At 32.3% G+C, this 16,341-nt stretch overlaps 2 protein-coding genes across 6 annotated transcripts in view; both read left to right on the top strand.

The window, feature by feature from the left end:
• The window catches only part of LOC118196963 (transcriptional repressor p66-beta-like), a 52,815-nt gene extending 47,374 nt beyond the window's left edge, over positions 1 to 5,441 (top strand). For all 3 annotated transcript variants that reach the window (XM_035368434.2, XM_035368435.2, XM_035368436.2), the window contains exon 5: positions 1,292 to 5,441. In XM_035368434.2, the coding sequence (XP_035224325.1) occupies positions 1,292 to 2,185 (894 nt within the window). In that variant the 3' untranslated portion in view covers positions 2,186 to 5,441. The remainder of the gene's footprint in view (positions 1 to 1,291) is intronic.
• Positions 5,442 to 8,093: 2,652 nt separating this feature from the next.
• The window catches only part of LOC118196964 (OTU domain-containing protein 7B-like), a 90,388-nt gene continuing 82,140 nt past the window's right edge, over positions 8,094 to 16,341 (top strand). For 2 of the 3 annotated variants that reach the window (XM_085810480.1, XM_085810481.1), the window contains exon 1: positions 8,094 to 8,327. The gene's annotated coding sequence lies outside the window, so the exon portion shown is untranslated. Of the gene's footprint in view, positions 8,328 to 13,334; positions 13,384 to 16,341 lie in introns of all 3 variants that reach the window. The other variant, XM_035368437.2, reaches the window with a different exon arrangement.

Below are 16,341 nucleotides of genomic sequence, written 5' to 3'. Positions count from 1 at the left end.
CATAAGCTTTCAACAAATTATAATTTTAGAGCTTTATTAATAATCTAATCAAAACCCAAACTAACCTGCTCTGAATTAAGATTTTGTTGCATTCAAATACTATGTTCTTGCTTTCTGCACCTCGGCCTAGCTAAACCACTGCCTGCTGCTTTCATCTGACTGCAATAGTATCAGAAATCTAAATATTACATTCTGGAATGGGCATGATTAGTGTGTCCAGATATTTGTGGCCGCAAAACGTTTTAACTAAAAGTGAATATTTAAAATCTGCTGCAACTACAAGATTTTACTATTTTGGCTTTTACATCTATCTATGTCATTCCCAAATCATTGCACACACACACACACATATATGTAACTTGAAGCAAAAATTGTAAAGTTGTTCAAGTTACTGAGTGTTAATGTGGCAGGTTACCTTCCTATGAACATTTTTGTGTTTTTATTGTTATGGAAAGTTGAAGATTTAGCAACACATCTTTTGTAGATCTTGCTGTATTTTTCAGATAATGGACATTGTACTGCAAGCTTGAAATTGACTGTAGTAAATTGCTTGCATGATCTACAGCGAGTTGAAATTAAGAACTAATTTACTATCTGAAAAACAATAAATGCATTTCATGAAATATAAATGAATAGAAAGCTGAACTTAAATCTAGTTATTTACTTTCATATTGTTTTCTGTAATGATAAATATTAAATTAAAAAAAGTTCTCTGTTTCCTTACAGCAGACTCTTTCAATTAAACATATTGTGAATTATTCGTCTTATAAAGCAGATATTAAGTTTTTTTAGAGCAGAATGAAAGAATTTTTTCCCCACAAACTGCAGCTTAAAATAAAATTATGTATGGAAAATTATAAAAAAGGGGGAGAAAAACAATAGTAGTGATAGCAGATGATATAGTCATTCATAACTTAATTCTTTATTTTTAATTATGTTTAATCTTCCATAATTTACAGTGTCTTCTTTTTGTTTTGAATACTGATTGAATTTACGTTACCAAATAAACATATTCTTCAAGTTAAACTTTTTGGAAATGCTGGTAAATTGTTAATAATATATTTCCATTAATTACAGTATGGCTATTTTTTCCCTTGCATTTTTGTTAATATGATTTTGTGTGAAATATTAATGTCATCTCTGGTCAATAAATTGAGAGTTGCCTGTATAATAAATTTGACATTTTTAATTTTGCAAATGCAGAGAAATTGTTATATTGCTATATAAATTGAAAAAAAAAATTAACCTTTATGTTTCCTCAGAACTTTGTATTTTATTTTTATTATTTTAGGTTCCTCCACCACCACAGCCATCTAATACTTCTAGTAGGCAAGAAGAAAAAGTTGATCCAGAAACAATACATCAGCGTCAAGCTGCTGCTAAATTAGCATTAAGAAAGCAACTTGAAAAGACCCTTTTACAAATCCCATTACCAAAGCCTCCACCTCTAAAGATAAATTTTTTCCCTAATGCCAATAGTATTGAATTCCTGTGTCTGTTAGGCTTAGATTTTGTGGTTGATTTTTTGACAAAATCGAAAACAAATCCTGTTCAGAAAGAACCTCTTGTTTGTGCTCAATGCTCTACTGATTTTACTTGTGCTTGGAAATGGAAAGAAGTTGATAAAAATGGTAAAAAGGCATATGATGTGTTCTGCGAGGCCTGTATTAATTCCAATATTCGTAAAGCCTTGAAAGCTCAACATACAAATAATCTAAAATCAGCTTTCTTAAAAGCTCTCCAGCAAGAAAAAGAAATTGATCGACTGTCTCAAACAATGACAAAATCACATTCCTCACCCAAAGAACCTCGTCCAAGTTCCCGCCTTCCAATTCCATCACCTGCTCATCAAGCACACAATTCATCAGCATTTTCAGTTCCAAAAGTTGGATCCTCAATGCAGTACATTCCCAAGTCAACACCGGGTATGAACCATGCCGCATTAGCACAAGTCAAACTGAATCCTCAGTTTCAGTCATTACTTCAAGTTCAAGCCCAACATTTGCTAGCTACAGGTGTGCCTTTGCATCCAAACGTACTATCTTTATCATCATTTGTACCACCAAGTTCACATCAAAATCGAGGAAAATCATCTACGGGTCAAAATGATGTTCGCAGGCAATATCGGCCAGATAGAGTCCAGTCACCTTCCATACCTCAAGCCCCATCTACTTGGAAAGCTTGAATTGCACCACACAAATTATTGTGGTTGAAACAAATGTACAAATATACTGCATATGTATCATTAAATGTTTTTGTAAAAAGAACTTTCATTTAATTTATGTCTTGGTCATTCCTTATCAATACCTTACTAGTGCCTGTGTTCATTAACTTTTATGCCTTAGTATCTACCAAGGTCAGTAGACCAACAAGGTTAGGCCCTTTCCATCTCTCGAGTTCAATGCCATCAGTTGATGTACAGAAGTGGGAGAATCAAAGGGAGAAGGGAATTGTAGCTTTTGAGCACACTGTGTTGCTGAAGAGAAAACCTTGTAGTATAGTAACCTTGGTATCTACTAGAAATTTGCACTGATAATTAATCTCTATGTTAAGTATCCTATATTTTGTTAAAAGTTATTTACTGTAGGATTCTGAATGCTGGTTAAGTTGCATAATGGTCAAAAATTTATTATATGTTAAAATCAATTTAAAAAAAAATTATTTTGAAGTATAGGATACGCATAGTTTATGATCCAGTTATGAATGTTAAAGAGATTTCATTTATTTGTAATATTCATGTATGGTTTTCTTGATTTAAAAGAAAGAAGTAATTGAAAGAATGTCTGTTATTGTACCAAATTTCAGTATCTGAGATAAAAATTGTCAAAATGAAACTTGGTCTCATAGCAGTTATTTACACACTAAATTTTGCTGTCTACTATGAAAACTAAACATAGCTTTACATTCTTTCTAACAGAGAAGGAATATGCATAAAAAACATTCTTATTATCAACAAACCATGAAAAGTCCTGCTTTGTTTTAAATAAATGTGCTCCCTATCATATATAAGATTCCTGCCAATAAATTATTCATAAAAATGCTCCCTATTTTCATCATGAAAAAAACCTTTTTTTTACATACTTATTATTTATCTTTATTATTTATTTATTTATCTTTGAAAAAAATAATAATGTTCTCACTGTATACCTTCACAAGTTTATTTAATCTTTATTACTTTCAGGTTTTGTCATGTAAAATATTTTGGTAATTTAGCTTTCTCGTAAGGGCAGTACATACTGCTTTTCATGTATAGAATATAACACTGAAAATATCATGGAGAAAAAGCCAAGATATAGTCATGCAAAACATTGCAGCAGAAAAGAAGGCATAAAAAAAAACATTGCTATTCTAAAATATTGTGGTAGAAACTAAGCAATAAAAAAACTTGTAGTTTTAAAACATCATGATAAAAAATATGTACCTTGAAATCATAACATGATGATAACATTACAGACATGCATTTTCAGGCCTTTGAAAGTTTCAAATGCTGCTCTTAACAATGCTTTGAAACTGTTTTGTAATCTCTTTTATTTTTCAACAATGATGTTTTAGAATTGCAATATTTTCTTTGTGCCTTTTCTATCACAATGTTGTTTACAAGGATTTCTTCCTCTTAATATTCTTCATGATATTTTTACTGTGGTGTTATCACTTGTGATCCAGAAGCTATCATTGGTAAATTACTGCATCTAATGTAGCAATAATTTCATAGGAAATTTATATCTTATTTTAAATAAGCATTTTGAAAATTTGAATTTGAGTGAAAATGAAAATATGCACATCTTTTAATGCTAAAATTTGAGGCAGTCTGCATATCTTAGTACATGGAAGCAGCCTTATTAATATCACAATACCTCCTTCCTCTAGACGTACGTTTGCTGAATCAGTTTTTTGTACTTAGAAATATGCCCATTTAGAGATTAAAAATTACACTACTAGAAATACTTTTTTTTTTTTTTTTTTTTTTTTTGTATTTTTGAATACTTTCATCAAGAAGATCATCTTTAAAAAATACAATTTTTTTTATGTATTTCTTAGAATGTAAATAAATTTTAAGTAGTTTTTGTTTTATTTATAAGCGCATTGAAGCAAATATATATTAATTAATGATGTGTCAGAACTGATCTCTAAACAAGATGTGATAGTGAATTCATTAGAATTATTTTTATATTCTTTATTTATTGCTAAATTTTTGCCAAAACATGTAGGTTGGTTTGTTTATTATATTAAAAAATAGAGTTAGGGGAAAAAATAATTACTTCATTTATATAAAATTGTCACCCGACTAAATATGCATGCTGATATTCAGAGCCTGCGTTTTTGTTCATTCTTCAAGATGTTTACTTAATGAATCAGGACTATCATGTTGCAGATGGTGACATTTCAGATATATGCAACATAATAGTCTTAATTCATGTATTTAAAAATACTGAAAAATGTTTCAGTTTTTTTCGGAGCTATTGTTTCCTACATTTATGAATATTATCTTTTGACTCATATTATTTTGGATACATAAAATTAAAAATTATTCTTAGTATTATTCTTTAAAGAATATTGCTTATGAACCTTTGAAAATGGATATTCATGTATCTACATAGTATTTTTGGTTGCAGTTTCATTAACTCTTCAGTTGATTGGCATACTTTTCTATAGTTAAGCAAATGGTGAAAAATAATCATGCTACCTGAAGTGCTAAAATAAATCTCATTATCAAAGAGAGAAATAATAATAATTACCTGTATGTAATAAATATGAAAAAATTATGTTTAATTTTAGATAGCAAAGTTTTTATACTTATTGTTTAATAAGACTAATTACTAGCTTACATGATATTTTTTACATTAAAGATGTAATAGAGAGTTGATATTTTTTGTGTTATTTTTAACTGTAAATATTGAAAGAATGTATCTATTTATTACATGCTATAAAAGCTTTAATTAAAACATGGAAAATTGTGTTAATTTATAAATGAAACTATGCACAAATTTTTAATTGCATTATATGTTGGAAACTGTGCACAGTTCTTAACTTATTATGTTATTTTAGATAATCACATAATAAAGCTGTATTTACCAGCTGTTTTGTATGTGAGATGAAAAGGTTCCACTTTTAATGATATAACAGCTTCTTTCTTGTAGAGTAATATATGATAAATAAATAAATGTTTGTCAACTTGTATAGTATTTTTTACTGTGCAGAGTTTTTGTAGAATTTTTTTTTAACAGGATGTATAACATATTCTTTAAAACAAAACTTCTGTAACAGATTTTGAAACGGAATGACCACAGACTTATTTGTTTTATAGTGAATACTGATGTTTTACAGTGCTGATAATGTAGTTATGATCACTTTATGAGATCTTGACTTTGTTGAATTGTATATAAATTAGAGGAGTGAAGCAAATATATATTAGCATTTGAAAATAAATTTATAAATTTCTATATTGTGTTAATACTTCCATTTTGTCTGATATAAATGTCATTGCTAATTATGTTGCTTAATTATTTCTTTGGGGACTATGAAAAGTCATCGTGCAATTTTATTTTCCTGTGAGGAATTCATGTGACTTTGAATCAGAAATTAATACAGAAAAAACTTTCAAAATCAAAGCATACAAAGATTATTTATTCATTATCAAATAGAAAGTATTTCAAACAGCAAACATAAGTGGGAAATATGCTAGAAAAAGCAAATGGACACAATTTTTTTTTTTTTTTTCAGAAATTTACCTAATGTAGATATTAGTACTTTTGTGCGATCATCTTACAGTCTACATATAATTACATATATCATAGTCTCTGTATTATTACACACATCTTACTACATACCTTAACAATTTACATGTAAGTAAATTAGTATATATTATAAAAGTTGTAAATAAATAATTAAATAGTCCATAATTTCACATCATAGAATACATATAATTATCTTATAAAGACGGCTGGATTTACATATAAGCTACGCAAGCTATAGCTTAGGGCCCCAAAAAATATTAAAATGTAGTATAAATAGTATTAAAATATAACAGACTTATAAGCTTAGGGCCTAATTAGTTTAAATCTGACTCTGCATTTTCCCCTCTCCCAATTTCAAACACTACAAGCAAAAAATTGGAAAAAGATCTTTATAAAAAGCTTTTGTTTGGTTAATCAATAATTAAATTTTTCTATTAATTTCATTAAATTTTAAATAAATTCTTTTTTAAAAATCCAACTTTAAAATTTTTTTCTGCATACCCGTCTTGTTAACAGAAATTCCAAAAATAGTTTTCTTTAGTACTTCTATCAAACATTTTGTATAGTTTCATAAACACTTAGGTACCTATGACTACCTACACAATAACACACTCTACGCCTTTTAGCGTGCAAAACAGCCGGAACTCACCTTTGCATGGATGCCATGGAAAGTTCTTGGTAGGTGCCTGGAGACAAATTGTATCAATGTTTAAGCAGCGGTCATGCAAAGTCGAGATATTTTGGCATGGAGGTGGTGATCTGTGAGCTGCCACATTTGCCACTAGCAAATGTTCTGTATCGAGTTAAGCTCCGTCGAGTTAGGTGACTAGAACATTAATTGAAATTCTACCTTATGCTCCTCGAACACAATTCGAGCCTTGTTATCTGGGGCATTGTCCAGATGGGTGATGACATTTCCAGATAGGAAGACAGACGCCATGTAAGTCTGCAACTGATCCGCAGTTATGTTCAGTCTGCAGCTTTCATGATTTGTTCTACCAATGTCCCAGAGCCGCTCATAAGAATGTCCCCCCTAAGTATGATACTGCCGCCACCAGCCTGTGTATAATCTGCTGTACAAGAGGGGGCAACTAATCACCTGGAAGACGTCGTACTCTGACAAGATCATCGACCTGATGAATGAGAAATCGCTATTCATTTGATCAGGCAACTGTATTCCAATTATCCGTGATCCAGTCTGGATATTCCCGGGCCCCCTGTTGGCGTAGTTAACAATGACACTAGGCCAACAGGGGCGTACGAGTGTGGTGTCTGCTGTGCAGTCCCATATCCAAGAGTCTTCTCTGAACTGTGTGTTCTGAAGCATTTGCACATGGACTTGCATTGTATTGATCTGTCAGCTGAGCCACTGTCTGGCACCGATTTTGCTGGAGAGGGGACAGTCTCCAAAACTCCATTCGGATATTCTTCGGAGAACAGCCTTGATGGGGCCAACATGGCTTCTTTAAGGATGTGGGCGACATTTCACTATGCCAACAAAACTATTTATTATGTGAGGAATAGGAATTTTTCCCTCATCATCACATCTATTCAGCTTTACCAAACACACACCTGGGAGACACTATTTATTATAAATGAACACAGTCTCCTGCCTTTTGACTACACTCATGGACTCAATCGTATTTTTAGGAAAATTTCCATTTCTTTTCCTTTCCTTTCTATAGGTCTTTTTTTTCTTCTATATTACTTTTGGGCCACTTATTTTAATTTTTATTTTGTCCTATCTTCTCTTTATCGAACTCGTATAAAGAGTACGAAATTTCTTTTTCCTCTCCTCTAAAATACGAAATTGCCCTTTCCTTCGCTTGATTTTCGTTTTATTTCGCCCAACTACCCGGAGTGGATGCAAGTTCACTGAACTTGCGCCACCTCTTTTCATTCGGATTGCTTGTTCTTAGGATTTTTATTTTATAGTTGATATAAAGAATCAAGGAAACATTTTGCATCTTTAAATTCTATTCCAAATTTTATGAATGATGACTGCCCTCCAAATTGAATTCTGGCCCTTTTTAGACACGAAATTTAAATAAAACGACCTTCTATGAGTTTTTACCTTTTTTCTCATGCGGAAAGCATTATCTGAAAAGCTTTTATTTCTATAAATTAGGCTCCTAAATTTTTCCTGTATTAGATGGACCCCTGTTTTGATGCAATTATTTTATCTCTGATGATCCTTATCAGAAGTCGAGTAAAAAGATGTTTCTACATCTTGACACTCGAGAATAAAATACGATCTGTGTGTGTGTGGAGTTAAGGCCTAGTTATAGGACACTTCGTAACTTCCTTGATCGCTTGATTTTTCTCCCATCGGTGCAGAAAGACTTAGCGAGTGCAAAACAAGACGTCTGTCTACTTTGTCTGTTTATTGAGCAAGGCCGTTTTATACAATAATTAATTTTACATTTGCTATGGTACTGATCGATAATTGGCTAACTGTATGAGTGGGAGAGATATTATGTATTTAATTGAATCACTGCAAAAATGTTTCATGTCTAATAAGGGGAGATTGTAATCGTAAAATATAATCACGTGATATTCGTAAAATATCGTCCTTCAGGCTCAGGGTTTAAAGTATGTATCGTAATTGTATTATAAATATTAAATGTGATGAGTGCAGATATTTAAGATGTAATGAATTACTTATTTCCATAAACGATTTTACACATTTATTCAGTTTTCACTTGCGTGGAAATAAATATTGAACACTTTTACGCAGAATCGAAAGCTTTTTTTTTTGGTGAACCTGTGTCTAAAATATTTTTATTACTTTTCAAGATGACTGTTACTATTCTAAGAGGTATAACTCTTGGTATTCGTATTTCCCAGTAATAAAATCGTAAACGACGTAGACATCATTTTCATACTAGTAACGGTATTTTAATTTATTATGGAGATGAAAGCATTTTTTCATATGCACGTTGAACATTTGGATTTGCTCTTCAGAACTGATTCAAAAACTAAATCAGAAACAGAATTTGTGTGAATTTTTGATAAAAAATTTGCACTTAAAAAAATCAGCTGTGTAATATTAGGTAGTGACTTCACTACTTTCTTAATCAAACTTTTCTGTATATAGTATGGTTTTTTAAGGACTTTAATGTCTTATATAAATAATAGAGAGTCTTATATAGAGAGAGTTTGTTTATCCTCTAACTAAGCAGATAAGGGGTTTTCATCCGCAGAGAACCCATTGGCACTTCGGGAAAGAACCCATTGGCACCAATGCAATTTTTACTCGCCAAGGGATGAGTGGAGCCGTAAACGTGATTTTTAGTGCATGTAAATTCAAGTTAGCAGACAAAACAATATATTAAGCATATGCTAGTAAAAATTCACAGATAATAAGCATGCAGATGTAAAACTAACCGGTCAACGTGATATACGAAACTAAACCTGTCTTTTTTTATAATATATTTCACAATACAAATAACCTTCAACAGTAATCAAACTTTCTTTAGTAACATTGTTAATAAAACTATAACTTTATACATTTTATTATTTTTCAAGAGTTATTTGAACTGTATTCCTTACACCAGCAGTGGTTTGCTAATTTTGATGACCATCGGGATGCATCAAACTACTGTCGTCTTAGATAATCAATAATATTTTTTATTTCAATTTAATCAGTTATTTATGTCACACCTGCCATCCTCGGAAAAGTTATTGTTAGAAAAGCATTAACAATATAGTATCTTGTTAAAATTTTACGCCATAAAAATTGGAGCCGAGAACTGGCATCTATCGACGAAAACTTCTTTAATTATACTAAAATATTTGTATCTATTTGTTGCTAAAAAATTCAGAAAAAATAACATGGAAAATAACAAAAAATAATAATAAATAAGAGAAGAAGAATATAAATCTCCAAATGCGAACAGCGACAGTGATAATTCAACAAAATGAACTCAAGAGGAATGGTTGCAACCTTCAAACGAGCGAATAGGATGAATCCGATAGGTTACCAAGTTTGAACTATTATCGCCAAAGTTGGCGATGTTTACATTTACCGGGTTCTCTGCGGAAGTGCTTCCCAGATAAGACCACTGATTGTTGGTAATTCCCTCCGGGGTTTAATCCTAGTATACGGTGCACAACGGATTTGGCTACTTTTAGTGACTTTATGATGAGCAGTAAATGGGACATATACCATAAGTAGTTAAACGGCTCATTTTGGTGTTAGCGATAATTTTCAAAATCGTGCCAAAGCTGCACCGTATACTAGGATTATACCCAGTCCGGATTTAAATTCTAATAAATGGATCTTTTCAGGGTTTTTTTCTCCATAATGTGCAATGTAAATATGAACCAGTCTACTCTAGACAGTCCTCCTGAAGGTGTCCTTTCTATTGGCAGATAGCCTCTACATGCTTTGCCTTAATTCAGCTAATCAACCAAAATTGCTGAAAATTCATTTTCTCAACAAGAAAATTTCAAGGAATCATTTGTTGTGCTAGGTTCTGCAATATTTATGAGTATTTGAAACATCTGGTTAAAGTGCAGAATCACCCACTTATTTGTTTGGTGCTTTTTACAAGAGTAAGGAGAATTGGATTTTTGTCAATTTTCTTTTACTTTTTAAGTGAAAATAGGTTGATGTGTACATGGATAAAGTCAAGGGAGTGCGCAATGTCATTTTTGTGCAATTCTGGGATTTTTTTTTTAAGTGAAAGTAGGTTGATGTGTACATGATACCAAGTATGTGCAATTCTTAAAAATGTGCCAAGCAGTGGGTGATTCTGCACTTTCCCCCATTTTTTATGTTTCTATCTGCCAGTGGCTAAGTGTAAAATCACTGAACTATAGTAGCTTGTTTCAGGTTTAAACCTTGACAAATGTGATGATGATTTTACCCCCATGTGTAACAAGCAAGTTCCATTTGAAAGTTCTCCACAAAGGCATGTTTCCTTAGGGGTAGTAGTTCTCATACGTGTTGACGTATTCAAATAACCTAAATATTTCTTTCTTTATTATTGCTATGTCATTTATAAATACTCATGTTTTAAAATAAAATAATAAATTTAAAGTGAAATATTATTTGATTATAAGCTGTTGAGTTTTAACCACTTGCGCTATGACTAAACTTCACGGTTGCAGTGCCGTGCCCTACAATGTAACAAGCGGTCTCATTTATGCCGTTCCGCGTCTGCAAGGGCAATCCAGAGCTGTAACTCGAGAAATAAACAATCCCGTTGTTAGGCGACATGTGCACCACGTTATTTTCATTTTTGCGATAAATGCCTATCGACGTGGTGTTCACGTTGCTCGCGGTTTGAGACAAAAGTATCTCGACGTGCGTGGCACATCTTTTTAGCACAAGTGGTTAAATCTTCTGCATAAAGGCTTTGATGGGTTGTCAGGGCATAGATATATTAAATATCAAAATTCTACCTTTATCAGGCATTTTTTTGTGTGTGCGGGGGGGGGGGGGTATTTGAAATGCACCGAAATAAATTTCTGCTTCTAAACGTATAATCATAAGTAAAAATATTATTGTTTACATTGTAATAATAATATAAATAATTATGTTGTTTTGGTAACAAGAGAGATTTCATTTTAAATATAATTTGGAGTTTGCAAATATTTCCGTTTTATCAGATTTAGGATTTGGCAATATTTAGTAAAGTATTTCTCTATTTCTCAATAAGATATGTACTATATACTGTTTGAAAATGTTAAAACATAGGTCATGCATTATGTATTCTAATTTTATTATATAGAAATAGTAATCAGAAATGGAAACATTATTTGGTTGATCTTTGGATTATGGTAACTTGGCGATTTTTGGCGAAAATTTGGCTACCAACTCTGCTACAGCAACCCTCTATTTTTTTTTCGCCGCCATTTTGTCTTCACGAAGTCAAGACATGTTTCTTTTCTTTTTATTTACTCAACAATTTTTCCAACAATCTACTAGCCAAATTACACTTATGCTAGAAATTTTATGTAACAAAACTGCTTAATCATGACAAATATTAACTGCAAAATTGGGAAAAAGTGCACAATCGCAAACTCCTTGCGCGTTTTTCAGAATAGCACATACACATAAACCATGTAAATGTCGACTTATTTTTACTTAAAAAAAATCCCAGAATTGCACAAAAATGGCATTGCACACACTCTTAACTTTATCCATGTACACTGCTATTTTCTCATAAATTACAAAAATTTGCACGAAAATGCAAAAAAATTCTGTGAATCTTTAAACTCGGTAAAAAGCACATATATGAAATTACCTGATCGTGAAAAAGTATATATCCTTTCCAAGGATGAACATTTCCACGTATAAAATAAATAAAATATCCAAAAACTTTTACCTCTAAATTATCTATTATATTATAAACGTCACCAAAGAATTCATACCACAAACATTACAAATGGTTACAAAAACTTAGTGTCAAATATTTAAATTTTTTCCATACACGTTTACTTCAACTGAAACGTATACCAAATTCCTACAAACATAAAATTCACAAAATAACTAACATTTAATTAAAATATCACTAAACCATGTACACGTCGACTTATTTTTACTTAAAAAAATTGCACAAAAATGGCATTGCGCACACTCTTCACTATATCCATGTACACAGCTTTTTTCTCATAAATGAGAAAAATTTCATGAAAATGCATGAAAATACTCAACGTATTCTACTCAAACGTATTCCAAAATACTACAAACATATAACTCACAAAATCACGATCATTAAATTAAAAAACACTACTTAAAATATAAATAAGCACATACATTAAATTAATAAAAATTAGATTACAATCCTGATTACTTTAAACTAAATCATTGCTAATAACAATTTTCCGATAATACCATATAAATTTATTTACTCCTTACATTTAGAACAATGCATAAAAATAATATCCTCAAATGATTAAAAATACTAACTTACCTAATCTTCAGAATCTTCATCACGTGGCACGCACACTTCCACTATTTCACACAACACACAATGAAGCTTAGTACAAAATAATGTAGTACTACAATTTTCCAAATTCCTCCCCTTTTCCGATTAAAGAACTGTAATTCGTCCATTAATGTCACATGACATATCTCATGATCTCTCATTTCCCTCACACAAAATAATGCGTAATCGGAACTGAGTACTTCTCACATTATTACTGACTGAGTACTTCTCACATTAAGTCCTAGGTAGTAACCTTTATCACCTCCAAAATGTCGCCAAACTACCAGTTACCATATTCCAAAGATCAGCCCATTATTTTCTGGAGAGAATTTCTTGAAATGATTTAACATTAGTATTTTTGCTAAACTTGCATGTAAATCTATTTTGTTGGCACCACTACTTTTATTTGCTTAGTGGCAGATAGCATGCTATTTTTGGTGTCTTCAAAACATTGCTAATGGAAGGTAGAAACACAGTATAATCTGCTTTTATCCTTTAGGTAATACATTTACTAGAGCTTTTCTCATTTTTCAGTTCGTATTAGCTATATTAATCTTGTATTTAATACAATGTCTTAAAATTTTGTTTAAACTTCTATACTGTTTGATATTTAATTTTTTATTAATATTTTTATCACATTTTGTCATTTGATCGCATTTAGAAGCTGTGTAACACCCGGGTGCCTGGATCAAGGATCCCTTGTTGAACATGTAGGTTGTTTCGAATGCTGTCATGAGTAACTAACATAAGATATAATAATAATATTTTTTTTTATAAATTATGATCATATTTTTTAGTAATGGGATAATAAGATATTCTAGCAGAAATAAAGTGTGTGGCAAGTTCCAATAAAAACCTGAAAATGCCATCTGGGAGAGCTGAGAAAGGGGAAAAGAGCTGCCTTTAATCTGAGTCCTAGAGATACATAAAATATATACATACAATAGAGATAGTGTGAGTCAACTGGTGCACTTAAATCATAGCATAAGTCATAAAGTACAGTACAAGTAAAGTAAGTCATTAAACAATATGAGTACTAAGTATGGCCAATAGGCCGTTTACAATTACTTGGATCATTTACATCATAATTGTAGACCCTTGTAACAGGGTTGTTGATACTTGCCATGTTAGCATAAAAATTCTGGGCAAGCCGACAATAAAAATATTTCAGTTTTTCAATGCCTAATTCATCTTGAAGTTTTTGATTTCGATGTACCTGGGCGAGTTGCTGATCTGTCTTAGGACACAATTTTATGCCTGCTGTAACTTTTTCCTATATGATTTGCATGAATAATCCAAAACTGGGCAGGCATAGCATAGTATGGGACGCAATACTGTTTTATAAATAATCAACTTGTTATCTATTGAAAGTACACTGTTTTGAGAAATTAAGGGGTGAAATGTAGCTTTACTAACTCGAAAATTTATAACCCTTTCAGGACGAGCGTTCCATATGCACATTCCCTAAGAACGTCTCTTACAGACGGGCGTCCCATCCATGCATCACTAGAGATTGCATTCAGAGGACGGGTGATGCGTATATGCATTTTAAGCTGGAACGTTTTTCTGAAGGCCAATAGATGGCATTCTATGTCCATTACCTTTGAAATGAACACAGACCTTGAGTTTGATATATTCTGTCTATCTTTGATATTTTACTCATCAACCGTTGGGGGGGGGAAAGCATAAAGAGAGGTAGGCTCTTTAAACCATCGCATGCTAATATAAATATTCGCGTGTCTGATTTATGTCCAATTCCTTTTTTTATTCTATTTTGCCCCTACTGTATATGGTCTTTTAGGGTAAATATGTGGAGTTTTGTTACGTTTTGCATTGCCTTCAGATATATTTCCGTTTCTTCTCTTTTTATTTTGGAAAGCCTCACCTCCAGTCTATTATGGAAGGCGCTATTTATCAGAGGAAGAATACCCTCGTATGGTTAATGAACCATTTACTAATGCAGATGAGAGTGATGATTCTTTTTCTAGAGTTAGAAAGTAATACTTTTTCTGAGAGCTAGAAACGGATACTTCTCCATGCTTCGAGATTTCCACACTCAGTCTTCATTTGAAATTTTGTTACTTCTTACTGTAAATAGTTTGTATTGTGTTGTTTTATCAATTTTAAACTTTATTGATTAATTTTATCAATTAAAACTTTAATTTTAATAATTTGAATAGTGCTTCCGAAAATTATTTTAAAGGTAAGGAAATTTTTAAGTATATTTTCATGTAAAATAAAGAAAAAAAACGTTATTAAGTGCTAATTTTAACATATATAAGAGCTCAAATAATAATCTAAAATGATACCAAAAATTACGATGCTAGAAATGAAACTTTTCTTCCTGACTTTTTTTTATAAAATTAGGCTTAGCGATGCAAAACCTCCGTCCTGTATGGTATGGTGATTGCATTCGATTCCCTTCCGTCCCGCACAAGCGTCTTAAATAAAGGTGCGCTGTCGCAAAAAGGTTAAGGATAGATGTTATGTGTGGGTACCATGAAAGAGTAGTACCGACTCCATAATTTTGCTAAGTGAGGACAATAGGCTTATCGGACGATAGGATTCTGGTGAACTTGCTGTCTTCTTGGGTTTCAGAATTGGCGTAATTTGAGCCACCTTCCAACTTTCCGGGAAATGCTGCCATCTAAGTAAGAGGTTCATAATCTTTGTGAAGTAAAGTAAGATCTTGACTGGGAATCTTTTGATCATCTTGTTGCTAATAGCATTGTACCCTGGGCTCTTATTATTTTTCAGCTTCTTTACATATGAGCAGACCTCTGACGGCATGGCTAAGATCATGTTGTCTGTGTGTGGGCTTGTTGTACAGTTGTTGTGAAAGTCAGTAATTAATTGCTCTGTTGTGGGATCATAAATGTTGTTTGTGCGAAACTGAGATTCCACATTCTGTGCTAAAAGGTTTGCTATCTCAGTTTCTGTGTAATGGATCCTTTGAGGGCCTTTAAGGGGTGGAATGTTGTGGCATTTTTTGTAACTTTTGACCGCTAACCATATAGAGTTACTATCTGCAGAGAGGGACTCCAGGTAGTTAGTCCAGTGGAGTTGTGAATAATAATTAGTGCGAGACTTGACTGCATTACACAGCATATTGAAGATGATTTTGTCTTGCCTGGATCTGGTTCTCTGAAATTGCCTCCTGGCAGCACTGCATTTTTTGATAAGCTGGTTCCATCGATCTGACAAATTTAGGCTTTTTCACTTCTCTCTGAGCATTTTTGTAAGCATTTTGCTCAGAACAGGTAAACTCCTTGATTAAACTATCAGTGTCATTGCCTGAGTGTATTGTTGGGATAGTGTACTGGATGTTGTTTAGAGCTTTGGCATAATATTGCCAATCAGTTTTAAAGGCTCTTTTGACTGGTGTAGTATAACTACTGATATCCAGTACCAAACGGACCAGATTGTGGTCGTCCAACACAGAAACATCAAGCAGAACACTGGTGTTTCTGAGGCAGTCTTAAGATACCAGTGGATTTAGTAGTATACTGTGTTGGGGTAGTTGGAGCTGCTATCTGGAAAGGAACCCTGTGGGCCAAATTGAATATAACATTGTCAGAATTATAGCAGTTCCATGCGTGGTGTCCTGCATTCATCTCTCTACCTATGATTATGTGTGTCCAAGTGTGAGTAATGTGTTGAGATCAGCC

This window comes from Stegodyphus dumicola, chromosome 2 (assembly GCF_044657685.1).
Source record: "Stegodyphus dumicola isolate Sdum_Otavi_A_Nest chromosome 2, ASM4465768v1".
In the NCBI taxonomy this organism is placed as follows: Eukaryota; Metazoa; Arthropoda; class Arachnida; order Araneae; family Eresidae; genus Stegodyphus; species Stegodyphus dumicola.
The sequence above is the reverse complement of the archived record's forward strand: the minus strand, read 5'-3'. Positions and strand labels throughout refer to the sequence as shown.